At 37.3% G+C, this 18,077-nt stretch overlaps 1 protein-coding gene across 4 annotated transcripts in view; it reads right to left on the bottom strand.

Annotated features, from left to right (window-relative positions):
- The window catches only part of EYS (eyes shut homolog), a 1,930,870-nt gene that overhangs the window by 1,778,114 nt on the left and 134,679 nt on the right, over positions 1-18,077 (bottom strand). For all 4 annotated transcript variants that reach the window (XM_030928560.1, XM_030928557.1, XM_030928558.1 and 1 more), the window contains one exon: positions 13,901-14,015. In XM_030928560.1, the coding sequence (XP_030784420.1) occupies positions 13,901-14,015 (115 nt within the window). The remainder of the gene's footprint in view (positions 1-13,900; positions 14,016-18,077) is intronic.

Raw genomic sequence — 18,077 nt, 5'->3', positions numbered from 1 at the left:
ATAAGGAAAAGAATGCCCGAATCATTGCTGTAAGGCATAATAAATAGTATTTAATTGCATAGTACCTGTATTTTACAATTACAATGTGCATAATATCAAACATTTTAAAATGTATTGGATGTCATTTATTTATATAAACATGAAAATAACTACAGTTTTCTTTTTTTTTCTGCCATGAGCTCTTAATCTGTTCAATAGTTCATACTTATATGATGGTGATTAGAAACCTAACACTCTCAATTGTAAAGCAACAATTGTTTTATCACTGAGGCCATTTATATTATTAATATTGAGAATGCAGTTGACATTGTGAATGTGCTTGATTAGATATTCCTCATCACAGTTTCAATGAGAAAGTTTGCCATCCTTATGCCACTTCAATTATAAAGAAAATGAATTGAAAATAGAGAAATTTAACTCATAATGAAGAGCATGGCTTAGAATTAATAAGGTTCTGACCTACAGGGTTTTTTCCTCTCCTCATATTTTCCAGCCTATTTTATTAATATCAATTTCCTAATCTTAATGTTACTATGAGGAATGCTTTATTCTTCATAGAACTTTCATTAAATGCATACTAAAAAAGAAACGTATTTCTGTTCTCATTTTAATTTTAGTCTAATCCCATTAACCAAAGTAAACCACCGTCAAATTTGTTGGTTTATTTTCTTCTAGTTTATTTAATACACATCTGAATAAATGCAAATTTCATCCTGGCCCCACTGGCCATCAAAACTCTGATTAAACTTGGTCTTATGTTAAATCCTCAGACTAACGGAACCACTCTGTGAATTCCAAATCCATTTTCCTCCATGTTTCTCTTTGGATCCTTGCTTCGGTGTCCCTGTCTGTTTCAATTTGTCCCTGGGCCAGGTAGGTCACAGGTTTTGGATATTTTAATGTTTCCATCAAACCAAATCAAATATGCTAATAAATTTTCATGTTAAATGCTAGACGAGAATGGGGATGGATGACATCAAATCCCACATCACCTTTTGCCATCTAAATGGCTCCCCTCCCTTATGCTTTCTGCTACTTGGGAAAGCCTCCACTCCTGATATATATTTTCTAGTGTCTGTAACACTCTGGAAAGTAAAATCAATTTCTGAGGGAGCAGTCCTAGAATGACTTCTGCCCTTTTCAGCACCTCAGAAAATACATAAAAATTATTTTTTTAAAAGCAGATAAATACATGCAAATATCTAAAACAAAATAATAGAATGATACAGCGGCTTTTCACAAAACATTTTAACTTGAGCATTTTCAATGTGATTAATAAGCTTGAAAAACAAGGCCAAACGGATTCATCTTCCATTATATGGATACACTATAATTTTTACTATTTTTGTTGTTTAATTTGATTTTCCTTTACAATAAATATTATAATGAATATTTTGTATGCATGTTCTATATAATCTTTTAAATTTACTTTAGATACTTCTGAATTATTACAGGTTGAAAAATTTCAGGCACATACTGCTACACCACCATTCAGTGAGCTTATTACAAGTCATATTTTTCCTGGATACATGTGAACATGCTGTCTCAATTTTCCTTTGTGATACAGAAATATAAACTGTGTATACTTTAATGTTCTGTGATATGGATATATAAAATGATAGCTTCATGTTGCCTTAAACAATATTTCATTAACTTTTTGACGGTTTGGATTACCAACTGTGGTAAGATGGCTGAATAGGAAAAGCTCAGGTCTGCAGCTCCCAGCAAGACTAATGCAGAAGGCGGGTGATTTCTGATTTCTGTATTTCCAACTGAGGTACCCTGTTCATCTCATTGGGACTGGTTAGGCAGTGGGTGCAGCCCATGGAAGGCGAGCAGAAACAGGGTGGGGCATTGCCTTGCATGGAAAGTATAAGGGGTCAGGGACATCCCTACCCTAGTCAAGGGAAGCCATGATGGACTGTGCCATTGTGTCTGGAATTGGTGGGTTCTTGGTTTCACTGACTTGGAGAACGAAGCTGCGGACCTTCGCGGTGAGTGTTACAGTTCTTAAAGATGGTGTATCTGGAGTTTGTTCCTTCTGATGTTCAGATGTGTCTGGAGTTTCTTCCTTCCGGTGGGTTTGTGGTCTTCCTGGATTCAGGAGTAAAGCTGCAGACCTTTGTGGTGAGTGTTACAGCTCATAAAGGTGGTGGGGGCCCAAACAGTGAGCAGCAGCAAGATTTATTGGAAACAGCGACAGAATAAAGATTTCACAGTGTGGAAGGGAACCTGGAGTGGGTTGCAACTGCTGGTTTGGGCAGCCTGCTTTTATTTCCTTATCTGACCCCATCCCCATCCTGCTGATTGGTCCATTTTACAGAGAGCTGCTGGGTCCGTTTTGACAGGGTGCTCATTGGTGCATTTACAATCCTTTAGCTAGACACAGAGTGCCAGACAGAAAAGTTCTCCAAGTCCCCACTTGATTAGTTAGACACAGAATGCTGATTGATGCCACAAGGAAGGGGAGGAAAGAAGGAAGGGGAGGAAGGGAGGGAGGGAGGGAAGGAAGGGGAAGGGGAAGGAGAAGGGGAAGGGGAAGGAGAAGGGGAAGGGGAAGGAGAAGAGGAAGGGGAAGGAGAAGGGGAAGGGGAAGGAGAAGGGGAAGGTGAAGGGAAGCTCACTGCCATCACAGCAGTCTGAAGTCCAACTCGGAACATCAAACTTGGTGGGGGATGGGGCATCTGCCGTTACTGAGGCTTGAGTAGGAGGCTTTCACCTGACCATTCTAAAGACTGGGCACAAACCTTGAGCTATACACACAGTGCTGATTGGTGCATTTACGATCCTTTAGCTAGACACAGAGTGCTAGAGCGAAAAGTTCTCAAAGTCCCCACTGGACTCAGGAACCCAGCTGGCTTTGCCTAGTGGATGCCACGGGCAGAGCTGCCTGTCAGTCCCGTGCCATGCGCCTGCATTCCTCAGCCCTTGGGTGGTAGATGGGACCTGGCGCCGCAGAGCAGGGGGCCGTCACTCGTAGGGAGGGTCCGGCCTCCCGGGAGCCCACAGGGGAAGTGGGGTTCGGGCATGGTGGGCTGCAGGTCCTGAGCCCTGCCCTATGGGGAGGTGGCTGAGGCCCTGCAAGAATTCGAGCCAAGCAGGCCGGCAGTGCTTGGGGACCTGATGCACCCTCCACAGCTGCTTGCCTGGGTGTTAAGCCCCTCAGTGCCCCGGGACGGCCGCACCGGCTGGCCACTCCCAGTGCGGGGCCCATGGAGTGGGTGCCCACCCAGAGCTCACGCTGGCCTGTGAGCAACCGCGCGCAGCCCTGGTTCCCGCCTGCGCCTCTCCCTTCACACCTCCTTGCAAGCAGAGGGAGCCGACTCCAGCCTCGGCCAGCCCAGAGAGGGACTCCCACAGTGCAGTGGTGGGCTGAAGGGCTCCTCAAGCGCTGCCAGAGTGGACACCAAGGCAGAGGTGGCAGTGAGAGCAAGGGCCGCTAGCAAGTTGTCACCTCTCACCATGAGGGACTGGGCTATCTGGCCCAGATACTACACTTTTCCCATGGTTTTTGCAATCTGCAGACCAGGAGATTCTCTCATGTGTCTACATTACCCGGGCCCTGGGTTTCAAGCACAAATTTGGGAAGCTGTTCAGGCAGACACTGAGCTAGCTGCTGAGATTTTTTTTTTTTTTTTTTTTTCTGTACCCCACTGAAACCTGGAACTCCAGTGAGAGAGAACCATTCACTCCCCTGGAAAGGGGGCTAAAGCCAGGGAGCAAAGTAGTCTCACTAAGCACATCCCACTCCCATGAAGTCCAGCAAGCTAAGAACCACTGTGAAATTCTCACTGCTCCAGCCTGGGGGACAGAGCAAGACTCTGTCTAAAATAAAGGAGGGAAGGAAGGAAGGGAGGAAGGAAGGAAGGAAGGAAGGAAGGAAGGAAGGAAGGAAGGAAGGAAGGAAGGAGGGAGGGAGGGAGGGAGGGAGGGAGGGAGGGAGAGGGGGAGGGAAGGGAAGGAAGAGGAAGGGGGAGGGAAAGGAAAGCTCACTGCCATCACAGCAGTCTGAAGTCGACCTGGGAACAACAAATTTGGTGGGGGGTGGGGCATCCGCCATTACTGAGGCTTGAGTAGGAGGCTTTCACCTGACCCTTCTAAGGGCTGGGCAGAACCCATCACAGCACAGCAAAGCTGCGCTAGCCAGACTGTCTTGCTAGATTCCTCTTCACTGGGTAGGGCATCTCCGAAAGAAAGGCAGCTGCCCCAGTCAGGGGATTATAAGTAAAACTCCCACCTTCCTGGGACAGAGCACCTGGGGGAACAGACGGCTGTGGGCGCAGTTTCCGTGGACTAAAACATTCCTGCCTATCAGCTCTGAAAAAAGCAGTGGCTCTCCCAGCACAGCACTCCAGATCTGCTAAAGGATAGCTGCCTCCTCAAGTGGGTTCCCTGACCCCTGTGCCTCCTGATTGTGAGAGACCTCCCAACAGGGGTTGACAGACACCTCATACAGGAGAGCTCTGGCTGGCATCTGGCGTGTTACCCTCTGGGAGGAAGCTTCCCAGAGGGAGAGGGAATAGGCAGCAATCTTTGCTGTTCTGCAGCCTCCACTGGTGATACCCAGGCAAATAGGGTCTGGAGTGGACCTCCAGCAAACTGCAGCAGACCTGCAGAAGAGGGGCCTGACTGTTAGAAGAAATACCAATGAACAGAAAGCAATAACATCAAAGTCAACCAAAAGGACTCCCACGCACAGAACCCCATCCAAAGGTCATCAGCCTCAAAGGTCAAAGGTAGATAAATCCATAAAGATGAGGACAAACCAACAAAAAAATGCTGAAAATTCCAAAAACCAGAAGCTTTTTCTCCTCCAAATGATTGCAACTCCTCTCCAGCAAGGGCACAAAACTGGACAGAGAATGAGTTTTATGAGTTGACAGAAGTAGGCTTCTGAAAGTGGGTAATAACAAACTCCTCTGAGCTAAAGGATCATGTTCTAACACAATGCAAGGGAGCTAAGAACCTTAACAAAAGGTTACAGGAACTGCTAACTAGAATAACCAGTTTAGAGAAGAACATAAACGACCTGATGGAGCTGAAAAACACAGCATGAGAACTTCGTGAAGCATACATAAGTATCAATAGCTGAGTCGCTCAAGCAGAAGAAAGGATATCAGAGATTGAAGAGCAACTTAATAAAATAAAGCATGAAGACAAGATTACAGCAAAAAGAATGAAAAAGAACGAACAAAGCCTCAAAGAAATATGCGACCATATGGAAAGACCAAAGGTATGATTGACTAGAGTCCCTTAAAGTCATAGGGAGAATAGAAACAAGTTGGAAAACACTTCAGGATATTATCCAGGAGAACTTCCCCAACCTAGCAAGACAGGCCAGCATTCAAATTCAGAAATACAGAGAATGCCACCAAGATACTCCTTGAGAAGAGCAACCCCAAGACACATAATTCTCAGATTCTCCAAGGTTGAAATAAAGGAAAAAATGTTAAGGGCAGTCAGTGAGAAAGTTCAGGTTACCTACAAAGGGTAGCCCATCAGACTAACAGTGGATCTCTCTGCAGAAACCCTACAAGCCAGAAAAGGGTGGTGCCCAATACTGAACATTCTTAAAGGAAATAATTTGCAAACCAGAATTTCATATCCAGCAAAACTAAGTTTCATAAGTGAAAAACAAATAAAATCCTTTACAGACAGGCAAACGCTGAAGGATTTTGTGACCAGCAGGCTTGCCTCACAAGAACTCCTGAAGGAAGTACTAAATATAGAAAGGAAAAACTGATACCAGCCATGGCAAAAACATACCAAAATATAAAGACCAACTACACTAAGAAGAAACTGCATTAACTAATGGGCAAAATAACTAGCTAGCATCATAATGACAGGATCAAATTCACACATACCAATATTAACCTTAAATGTAAATGGGCTGAATGCCTCAATTCAAAGACACAAAATGACAAGTTGGATAGAGTCAAGACCCATTGGTGTGCTGTATTCAGAAGACCTATCTTATGTGTAAACACATATAGGCTCAAAATAAAGGGATGGAGGACTATTTACCAACAAATGGAAAGAAAGAAAAGAAAAAAAGCAGGGATTGCAATCCTAGTCTCTGATAAAACAGACGTTAAACTAAGAAATATCAAAAAAGACAAAGAAGGGCATTACATAATGATAAAGTGATCAATGCAACAAGAAGAGCTAACTATTCTAAATATATATGCACTGAATACAAAAGTACCCAGTCATACAAAAAAAAAAAATGATTTTAGAGGCCTACAAAGAGCCTTAGACTCCCTCACAATAATAGTGAGAGACTTTAAAACCCCATTGTCAATATTAGACACATTAATGAGACAGATAATTAACAAGGATAATCAGGACTTTAACTCACCTCTGGACCAAGCAGACCTCATAGATATCTGCAGAACTCTCCACCCCAAATCAACAGAATATACATTTTTATCAGCACCACATAGCACTTACTCTAAAATCGACCACATAATTGGAAGTAAAACACTTCTCAACAAATGCAAAAGAAAAGATACAAATGTAGGAAAAATAAAACAAAACAAAACAAACAAACAAACAAAAAAAACAGCCTCTTAGACCATAGTGCAATCAAATTAGAACTCAAGATTAAGAAAGTTACTCAAAACCACACAATTTCGTGGAAACTGAACAACTTGCTCCTCAATGACTCCTGGGTAAGTAACAAAAATAAGGCAGAAATAACAAATTTCTTTGAAAGTGATGAAAACAAAGTTCTTTGAAAGTGATGAAAACAAAGAGACAATATACCAGAATCTCTGGGACACAGCTAAAGCAGTGTTTAGAGGGAAATTCATAGCACCAAATGCTCACATCAGAAAACAGGAAAGATCTGAAATCAACACCATAACATCATAATTAAAAGAAACAGAGAAGCAAGAGCAAACAAACTCAAAAGCTAGCAGAAGACAAGAAATAAGTAAGATCAGAACAGTATTTAAGGAGACAGAGACACAAAAAACCCTTCAAAAAATCTTTGAATCAAAGAACTGTTCTTTTGAAAAGATTAACAAAATAAATAGACAACTTGCCAGACTAAATAAGGAGAAAAGTGAGAAAAATCAAATAGACACAATAAAAAATGATAAAGGGGATATCAACACTGATCCTACAGAAATAAAAACTACCAACAGAGAATACTATAAACACCTCTATGCAACAAAACTAGAAAATCTAGAAGAAATGGATAAATTCCTGGGCACATATGCCCTCCCAGGAGGAAGACAATCCATAACTAAAGCAGGAAGAAGTTGAATCATGAATAGACCAATACAGAGTTCTGAAATTGAGGCATTACTTAATAGCCTATCAACCAATAAAAGCCCAGGACCAGACGGATTCACAGTTGAATTGTACCAGAGGTACAAAGAGGAGCTGAGACCATTCCTTCTGAAACTATTCTAAACAACAGATAAACAAATGTAATCTAATTAAACTAAAGAGCTTCTGCACAGCAAAAGAAACTATCAGCAGAGTGAACAGGCAACCCGCAGAATGGGAGAAAAATTCTGCAATCTATCCACTTGACAAAGGGCTAATATCCAGAATCTACAAAGAAATTAAACAAATTTACAAGGCAAAAACAAAGTCATCAAAAAATGGATGAAGGATATGAATAGACACTTCTCAAAAGAAATTCATGCAACGAACAAACATATGAAAAAAAGTTCATCATCACTGGTCACTAGAGAAATGCAAATCAAAACCACAATGAGATACCATCTCATGGCAATTAGAATGGCAATCACTAAAAAGTCAGGAATCAACAGATGCTGGAGAGGATGTGGAGAAACAGGAATGCTTTTACACTGTTGGTGGGAGTGTAAATTACTTCAACCATTGTGGAAGACAGTGTGGCAATTCCTCAAGGATCTAGAACTAGAAATATCATTTGAACCAGTAATCCTATTACTGGGTATATATCCAAATGATTATAAATCATTCTACTATAAAGACACATGCACACGTAAGTTTATTGTGGCACTGTTCACAATAGCAAAGACTTGGAACTAACCCAAAGGTTCATCAATGATAGACTGCATAAAGCAAAGGTGGCACATATATACCATGTAATACTATGCAGTCATAAAAAAAGGATGAGTTAATATTCTTTGCAGGGACATGGATGAAAGGAAAACCATCATTCTCAGCAAACTATCACAAAAACATAATAGGAAACACCTCATGTTCTCACTCATAAATGGGAGTTGAACAGTGAGAACACATGAAGACAGGGAGGGGAACATCACACACCCCAGGGCCTGTCAGGGGGTGGGGGCTAGTTGAGGGATAGCATTAGGAGAAATACCTAATGTAGAAGACAGGTTGATGAGCGCAGCAAACCACCATGTCACATGTATAGCTATGTAACAAACCTGCATGTTCTGCACATGTATCCCAAAATTCAATGTATAATAAAAAAAAAAAAAAAAAAACAAGAAAAATTAAACAAATAAAATAAAACAGAAAAAAAAGAAAAAGAAAATGAGGGACTCCTCCCTAACTCATTTTATGAGGCCAGCATCATCCTGATTCCAAAACCTGGAAGAGACACAATAAGAGAAGAAAATTTCAGGCCAATATCCCTGATGAACTTCGATGTAAAAATCCTCAACAAAATAATGGCAAATGGAATCCAGCAGCACATCAAAAAGCTTATCCACCATGACCAATTTGGCTTCATCCCTGGGATGCAAAGCTAGTTCAACATATGCAAATCAATAAACATAATCCATCACATAAACAGAACCAATGACAAAAAACACATGATTATCTCAATAGATGCAGAAAAGGCCTTTGATAAAATTCAACACTGCTTCATACAAAAACCTCTCAATAAACTAGGTGTTGATGAAACATATCTCAAAATAATAATAGCTATTTATGACAAGCCCATATCCAATACCATACTGAATGGGCAAAAGTTGAAAGCATTCCCTTTGAAAACTGACACAAGACAAGGATACCCTCTCTCAACACTCCTATTCAACATAGTGTTGGAAGTTCTGGCCAGGGCAATCAGGCAAGAGAAAGAAATGAAGGGCATTCAAATAGGAAGCAAGGAAATCAAATTGTGTCTGTTTGCAGAAGACATTATTGTATATTTAGAAAACCCCATCATCTCAGTCCAACAACTCCTTAAGCTGATAAGCAACTTTAGCAAAGTCTCAGGATACAAAATCAATGTGCAAAAATCACAAACATTCCTATACACCACTAATAGACAAGCAGAGAGGCAAATTATGAGTGAACTCCCGTTGAGAATTGCTACAAAGAGAATAAAATACCTAGGAATACAACTTACAAGAGATGTGAAGGACCTCCTCAAGGAGAGCTACAAACCACTGCTCAAGGAAATAAGAGATTATGCAAACAAATGGAAAAAACCTTCCATGCTCATGGGTAGGAAGAATCAAGATTGTGAAAATGGCCATATTGCCCAAAGAAATTTATAGATTCAATGATATTTCCTTCAATCTTCCACTGACTTTCTTCACAGAACTAGAAAAAAAAAATACTTTAAATTTCATATGGAACCGAAAAAAAGGCCATATTTCCAAGACAATCCTAAGCAAAAGAACAAAGCTTGAGGCATCATGCTACCTAACTTCAAACTATACTGCAAGGCTACACAGTAAGCAAAACAGCATGGTACTGGTACCAAAATAGATATATAGACCAATGAAACAGAACAGAGGCTTCAGAAGTAACACCACACATCTACAAGCATCTGTTTTTTGACAAACATGGCAAAAACAAGCAATGGGGAAAGAATTTCCTGTTTAATAAATGGTGTTGGGAAAACTAGCTAGCCATATGCAGAAAACAGAAACTGGACCTACTCCTTACACCTTATAGAAAAATTAACTGAAGATAGATTAAAGACTTAAATGTAAAACTTAAAACCATAAAAACCCTAGAAGAAAACCTAGACAATACCATTGAGGACAAAGGCATGGGCAAGGACTTCATCACTAAAACACCAAAAGCAATGGCAACAAAAGCCAAAATTGACAAATGGGATCTAATCCAACTGAAGAGCTTCTGCTCAGCAAAAGAAACTATCCTTAAAGTGAACAGGCAACCGACAGAATGGGAGAAAAAATTTTGCAATCTAGCCATCTGACAAAAGGCTAATATCCAGAATCTACAAGGAAGTTAAACACATTTACAAGAAAAACACAACCTCATAAAAAAATGGGCAAAGTTTATCAACAGACACCCATCAAAAGAAGTTATTTATGCAGCCAACAAACATATGAAAAAAAGCTCGTCATCACTGGTCATTGGAGAAATGCAAATCAAAACCACAATGAGATACCATCTCACACCAATTAGAATGATGATCATTAAAACGTGGAAATAATAGATGCTGGCGATGATATGGAGAAATAGGAACGCTTTTACACTGCTGATGGGAGTGTAAATTAGTTCAACCATTGTGGAAGACAGCGTGGTGATTCTTCAAGGATCTAGAACTAGAAATACCATTTGACCCTGCAATTCTATTACTGAGTATATACCCAAAAGATTATGAATCATTCTACTATAAAGACACACACGTACGTATGCTTATTGCAGCACTATTTACAATAGCAAAGACTTGGAACCAAGCCAAATGCCCATCAATGATAGACTGGATAAAGAAAATGTGGCACATATACACCATGGAATACTATGCAGTCATAAAAAAAGAATCTGTTCATGTACTTTGCAGAGACATGGATGAAGCTGGAAACCATCATCCTCAGCAAAGCAACATAGGAACAGAAAAGCAAACATTGCATGTTCTCACTCATAAGTGGGAGTTGAACAATGGGAACAAATGGAGACAGGGAGGGAAACATCACACACTGAGGCATGTCAGGTGGGATGGCACGAAGGGGAGGGAGTGTATTAGGACAAATACCTAATGCATGCGGGGCTTAAAACATAGATGAGGGGTTGATAGGTGAAACAAACCACCATAGTACATGTATACCTATGTAACAAAGTTTTACATTCAGCACATGTATCCCAGAACTTAAAGTAAAATAAAATTAAATTAAATATAAAAATTTGAGACAGTTTGAACACGTAAAATGTGTATTTACTTTTTGTTTTCATTGATATCTAAAGATTGTCTATTCGATATATATTTTCTAATTTTATTTATTTCCCTTTAAAAATTGACAATATAACTCAGATATAGTTTTGCATGAAGAAACAAATACACCCCACCATGAAAGAGGGTTTATTAATTTCTTAATTTTAAGAATTTTAAAAATCAGAATTTTACGATTTCTGATTTTTAAGTTTTAAAGTCTATTTTACATAAAAGTAAGGTAGGCATCAACCAGTTTTTGATTAGTACTTCTCTCAATTTTTTCCATCATTTTGTTTCAATAAAGACATCATTTGTTTTCAATAAAGACATTTTATTTCATATTATCTCATGTGAACAGTACATACCTCTATTATGATTAAGTTTACTTCTACTGTAAATTTAGATGAGTAATCCCTGGTTATTGTCTTTTTAAAAAATATTTTGATGCACAGAAGTTTCTAAACTTAATTAAGTTCAATAAACCATTTAATTTTGTGCCCTAACAAAGTTTAGTCTAACGCATGGTCATAAAGAACATCATCCTTTTTTTTTTTTTTTTTTTTTTTTCCATTTTATTCTCTAGAAGTTTTATAAATTTCTCTTTTACTCTCAGGTTTATGCTTCATGTAAAATTAATTATTGTGTGGTTTGAGGTGGGGGTATGGAGTCACTTTTTTTCATGTGTGTTTTGATAAGAAGATGTTCCTTTGTTCATTAAATTATCTTGGTGTTTTTGAGATAAAAAGAAATTTCTCTGTGGATCTATCTTTGAACTCTCCTTTCGTGTGCGTGCGTGTGTGTGTTTGTGTGTGTGTGTGAGACATCTTCTAGTTCATCCTTATGCTATGTATTATTCAGGGTTCTCTAGAGGGACAGAACTAAGAAGATAGATTCATATAAAAGAGGAGTTTATTAAGGAGTATTAACTCACATGATCACAGGGTCCCACAATAGGTTGTCAGCAAGCTGAGGAGCAAGTAAGCCAGTCTGAGTCCCAAAGGTGAAGAACTTGGAATCCAATGTTCAACAGCAGGAAGCATCCAGCACAGAAGAAAGATGTAGGCTGGGAGGCTAAGCCAGTCTAACCTATTTATGTTTCTCTGCCTGCTTTATATTTTGGCCGTGCTGGCAGATGATTAGATGGTGCCCACTGAGATTAAGGGTGGGTCTGCCTTCCCCAGCCCACGGACTCAAATGTCAATCTCCTTTGCTGACATCCTCACAGACACACCCAGGGTCAATACTTAGCATCCTTGAATCCAATCAAATTGACACTCAGTATTAAACATCACATGCCAGAACCACACTGCCTTGATACTCTAGCTTGAAAACAACTCTTGAAATCAGGTTCGTAAAATCCTTCAAATTTGCTGTTATTTTTGATTACTTAGCTATTTGAGGTCCTTTGATGTTTCATATCAGTTTGATAATCAGCTTGCCCATTTCTACAAAACATTTGTTAATATCAGTAAGAAGAGAGAACATCATAAAATATTAATTTTTCTAATTCATAAATATGTTATAACTTTATTTATAGGGCATATTTAATTTCCCTCTGTAATCTTTTCTTTTTAGTTTTTAGCATAGAGGTCTTGGCCACATTTTGTTAAACATTTTCTGAAGTGTTTTGATACACTTATATCATACTTTTTTCACTTTTATAGTATTAATTTTTAGTTTCATGTCTTAATTCATTGTTGTTATATTACAAAAGCACTACTGGTTTCTAAAAAGTTATATTGAATCCTGGAATTTTGCCATATTTAACTTGTTAGTTCTACTTTTTAATTTTTATAGCTTTCTAATGAATAGTAATGAGGTATGCTTATCACAACCATACTACTTTTATTTATTCTATCTTCATGTTGTAGTTATTTTTCTTGCCTTATTTCTCAAAAAAAATATTTTTTTGAATAACAAAACTTTGCAGGAACATTGGAAGTCCCCTTTGTACTCTCCCTGATTTCATTCTCCCATCTACCTCCCTATAGGTTGCCTCTCAAATAAAGCTGGTGTGTGTCATCCTCAAGTTTGTGTTTATATTTTTGCTATATATTTATGTAATTACAGAAGTATGTATACATTTGTTTTACAACTTTGAGTAATATTGTCACACTGTACATGAATAACATTTTCAAATTCAATATTTTTATATTTGTAAGAATTAATGCCTATAGCTATTGTCTACTCATTTTAACTAGTTTTTATAATTCCATTGTAAGACTACACCATGATGAATTTGTCCATTCTCTTATGTACAAGGTTTTGTTTCAGATTTGAAGTGAAAATTCCTGTGTATGTCTCTCTCATTAAATACCTGATAATTTCTCCAACAGACACACCTATAAGTAACATTGCTAGGTTGTAAAATATCCCTTATCATGTGTAGCACAGACATTTTGTATTTGTAAATTAATTTCAAAAACTGTTCCCTAAAAAAGCATATTTTGTGGACCCTAACAATCAACCACTAGACTGATTTTATTTCTCATCTAGTTAAAGAGCTTAAAGTATCAGTAACTGGAGTTTTATATACTAAGAGTTATATCACCAGGACTCAATTAGCTTTATGCTTACTTTATAATAAAAACACCTCCTAGAACATTTATTAATTCCCTCCCAACATGATTCTTATAAATTAAAACCCCTATTGCTAAGCTTTACAGAAGTCACATTTAAATATACATATAAGGATGTATTTCTCTGGCTAAGATTAATAAGAAGATTTGAAATATAGACTGACTGAATCTATTGTATCTTGAAGTGCTAAATTATGTTGCCATGTATTAAATTACTTACTTTGAATCTTCCAATTATATTGAAACACCATTCTTCATTCAGACAGTTGATGCTGAGCAGTCTACAGTGGTCAATTACTTTCTCACAGTTTTTTCCAGTAAATCCTGACATACAGCTGTAAATACATGAGTATAAATTAGAAAAAATACAATTTAAATATTTTCAGAAAAGCCTATTAACATTATCCCAAAGGAACAAGGCTTTGTTTAAATTATATGGTATTATTAATCATTTTTTTCCTACATACCTGTGATCTTAGCCAAAAACCTCATATTCATGTATTTGGAAAGAATTACAGTAAACTACATTTTCAATGTATGCTCTTAATAATCTCTTTTGGGAATTTAAGAATAAAATCAATTTTGGCCTAAACTGATAATTCATAATACAATATATGTTTTGGAAAAGTACTGAAATGTGAAGAAAAAAGATGGTAAATGTGATTTTTTAATGTTTAGTAGAGCCATTATATAGCGATGATGTGCTAGCAGGATTTAATCATGACTACATGAATTTGAGACAGGATAGAGTGCTGGTGGATGATAATGGTCTAGTTATAGTTGGGCCACTTAGAGGACTTCTGATTGTTAGTTGTCATTTTTACAATTGTTTTTCAAGCAATCTATATTGCAGTCTACTATACTTCATTAACTGAAATCTATAAGTTGCTAAAGAACACACACTAGTGTTCTGGCTTCCACTGCCCTCACTTCTCATTAATTTGCAGAAAATAGTACTGTGCCTTAGATCATATTTAGTAAACTTTCTATTATAAAATAAATGGAGCCCCAAATGAAATACTGTTTTTTCTAATGTAAACACCAAATATTTTAAGACCAAAAATGTCACTTCTCATGACTTTAAGTTGGTAGAAGCTATTTATTAATGAATGGAATTTAACTATGTATTTATTGTTTTAAATCTGTTATAAGAACAAAAAATAATTTCATAAAAGGGATCAAAGGCCTTGTTGGCACAATTTCACTGAAATAGCATCAATAAAATGCCTTAGTAATTTACCTTTCCTGTAGTTTGAGTCACACAGTTTTGCATTTTCATCTTGCAGAATTAAATTATTTCTCCATTCATATCAGAAATAATCATCCAGTTTTTTTTTTTCAGCACCCACCAGATGCCAGCCACTAGGCTAATTACTTTTACATAATTTTCTTATGTTCCCATTCAATTCTTGTAAGTTGTGAAATATATTATTATTATTTATCACTTTTATAAATGAGGAAACATACCCATAGAAATTACATTAGTTGCTTTGGCCATATTACTTAAAAATTTTAGAGCGGTTAATAAAATTAAATTTGTCCTAACTTTAAGTGTATTATACTCTGCTATTTCATAGATGAAGATCTTTATGTATTTTACTCTACTACTCCACAGACAGTAAGATATATTTACTTTACATCTCTCATTCTGAGGGGCTAGCTAGATATCCAGAAATCACTCCAAATACCAACTTAATGAAAGGTAGCATCCCTTCCTATTGAGGATGAGCATGTAGTAGCATACAGAAGAAGAGAAGAGCTTTAGCATATCCTAAAAGTTGATGAGTTTCAATTTTCCTTTTGAGTTGGAATGGACTGAATTGGCCAAGAGCAGTTAAAGACGCATGTGATATTTGGACTTATTTTGTTTTGCAGTTTCCAAAGAACAGGATCAGGTCTATGACCTGAAGAATGAATATTCAGCCATTAAGAAGAATCAGATCCAAAGGGTGTTGGATGAGCACTGGGCAGCAGCAACTCTGAGAAAGTGTTTCTAAGCACAGCAGGTTTTATTGATCCAATTATAAAAAAAAAAAAAAAAAAGGGGCCAAAGATTTTCTGCTCTCACTATACACTATGTAAGAGGCCCCCAAAGACTATCTGCAATGTGTGCCCCAGAGAGGTTTAACCCAAAGGTGGAGGACTAATATGTACTAGGCTTAATACCTGGATGATAAAATAATCTGTACAACAAATCCCCATGAACCAAGTTTATCTATGTAAGAAACTTGCACTTGTATCCTAAAGTTAAAAGTCCTTCCTTCGAACGCAAGGCCGGCCTGGACGGCCGTGAAGCTTCCTTCTTCCTTCCTCCTACCGCTCCTCCCCACCCTCCCTCCCGAAAGACGGCCTAGTCATCTAAGCATTCGCTTCCTTCCTTCCTTCCTTCCTTCCTTCCTTCCTTCCTTCCTTCCTTCCTTCCTTCCTTCCCTCCCTCCCTCCCTTTCTTCCTTCCTTCCTTCCTTCCTTACTTGGAAAATGTTCCTACTGAGTTTCAGGCAATAATCTCCAATCCGCCACTCGCAGTGATGGCTTGAAATCTAAAAGGAGCTTCCAAGTCTTACTCGTAAGAAAAATTACATCCTATCAACTCAGCCTGCTCATAAGGAAAAAGAAAGTTTCAATAGTAGCTTTGACATTTAAGAATGCAAAACAGACAAAACAAAAGCAAAGAAAACAAAAGCAAACTCTTGAACAACATAGACCTTTTTAAGAAATGTGTTTACAAAAGTGCATTAACTCCTGTTGAAATGGTCAGAGAGGCTTACAGATAACTAATTTGAGCTACTCTAGGTGTCCAGCAGCCATTTTCATCAGAGGCCAATTGTTGTAAATATGGGGGGAGAAAAAAGAAAGACTTTTCAGATCACCATGTTTCTAAAACATCCAATTTATAGTCGTGTTTTATATAAAACTATTTTGAGACTTTAGGGTAAGGGTAACTTCATGATTGTGATGGAAATATTTAAGGTGTCATTTTAGTGGTAAAATGGGAGATGATAGATAGGAAAGCAGCAAGGATCTGTGAAGATACATGAAAGGGAAGAAAAAAACAATGAAAATAAAATGCAATAGTGGAAAAGAGGAGACAAAAAAAAAAAAAAAAGCATACTCTAATCCTCTTTTACTTGTTTTCTTCCTAAAATGATTTCTTAACCACTGACTTCAATATCTTTCTATTATTAGGTTTTCTTTTTCCAATAAAGCCAATATTCATTAGTTAATTAGCTTTACTCTATTTCTTGGACATAGTATTCCAAACTTTGTCCAGTGACCTGTGGAATGCATACTACTGATTTTAATGAGAAGTGTCAGGCACTGTTGGGAACACAGTATTAATAGAGTAGGGACAGCAATATCAGAACAAAATTCCATCACCAGCATTTTGATAAATGTTTCATGTAATACAGAACTATTAGTATTTATAACTGCTATTTAGTTTTAAAGTTAGAATAATTTATAAATTAAAATAAAAATCAGTGAAACAATATTTACTACATCTTAAATAGGTTTCAAAATGTATTTTTTTAAATATTATGAAAAGCCCATAAATTTAATAAAATTAAAAATAAAATGTTCAATATTTTACTAACAAACTATTAGTAAAAATTATTACTGTACTAAAATAATAAAGTAATTTCATAAAACAAAAAATTAGAAAAAATATTTTTTAAAGCGTTAGCTTCAAATTAGAAGTATACTTTTGCTTAAAGTTTTCCAGCAGGCGAAACAACTTTTTCAAACTCTATACTAGTCTAGTAAATGGAAAGGAGATAGCTATAAACTAACTTCAAATAGTTTCCTCTTCCTGTGCTATCTTGAAATACTCTCATCACTTGTTTGAAAACTTGGAATCAGTTTTTGATACATTTTTTTCCAGGACATGAACAAAATTATATTTATAATTTTTATAATGCTTAAGTTGTAATTTTTGCCTTAAAGCATTGTAGTTCACATTTGTCTCTCTGGTTTCATCATGCATACACGGAGATTCTGAGGGAAAGTTACTTGTATCAGTTTCAATGCTGTCATGTACCTATTCCACTACTTGGGCAAAAAAGACTTTGAAGGAAATTAAGATTTATTTTTATAATAGAATCTTTGCAATACTATTACATGCTTACATACTGTGACTTGTATGAGCACAGAAAAATGTCTAGACTTATGGACTACTTCATATGATGAATTTATCTTTTAACCATAAACTGAGCAACAAGGTCACTTCCTGGATTTCAGGAAGCAAATAGTGAAAATGAAGGACTTTAAAAAGGCACTCATGATCTAAAACTGCCCCAGATTCTGATTTCTCTTCTATCTTCATTTCTGCTACTTCCCTTGCTTTCTCCAGAGCAGTTAGTCTGGACTCATGCATGGGTAGGCTGAATAGGCTAAGGATT

The sequence above is a fragment of the Rhinopithecus roxellana genome, chromosome 4, assembly GCF_007565055.1.
Source record: "Rhinopithecus roxellana isolate Shanxi Qingling chromosome 4, ASM756505v1, whole genome shotgun sequence".
NCBI lineage: Eukaryota > Metazoa > Chordata > Mammalia > Primates > Cercopithecidae > Rhinopithecus > Rhinopithecus roxellana.
Note: the sequence above shows the minus strand (reverse complement) of the source record. Positions and strands in the feature narration are given on the sequence as shown.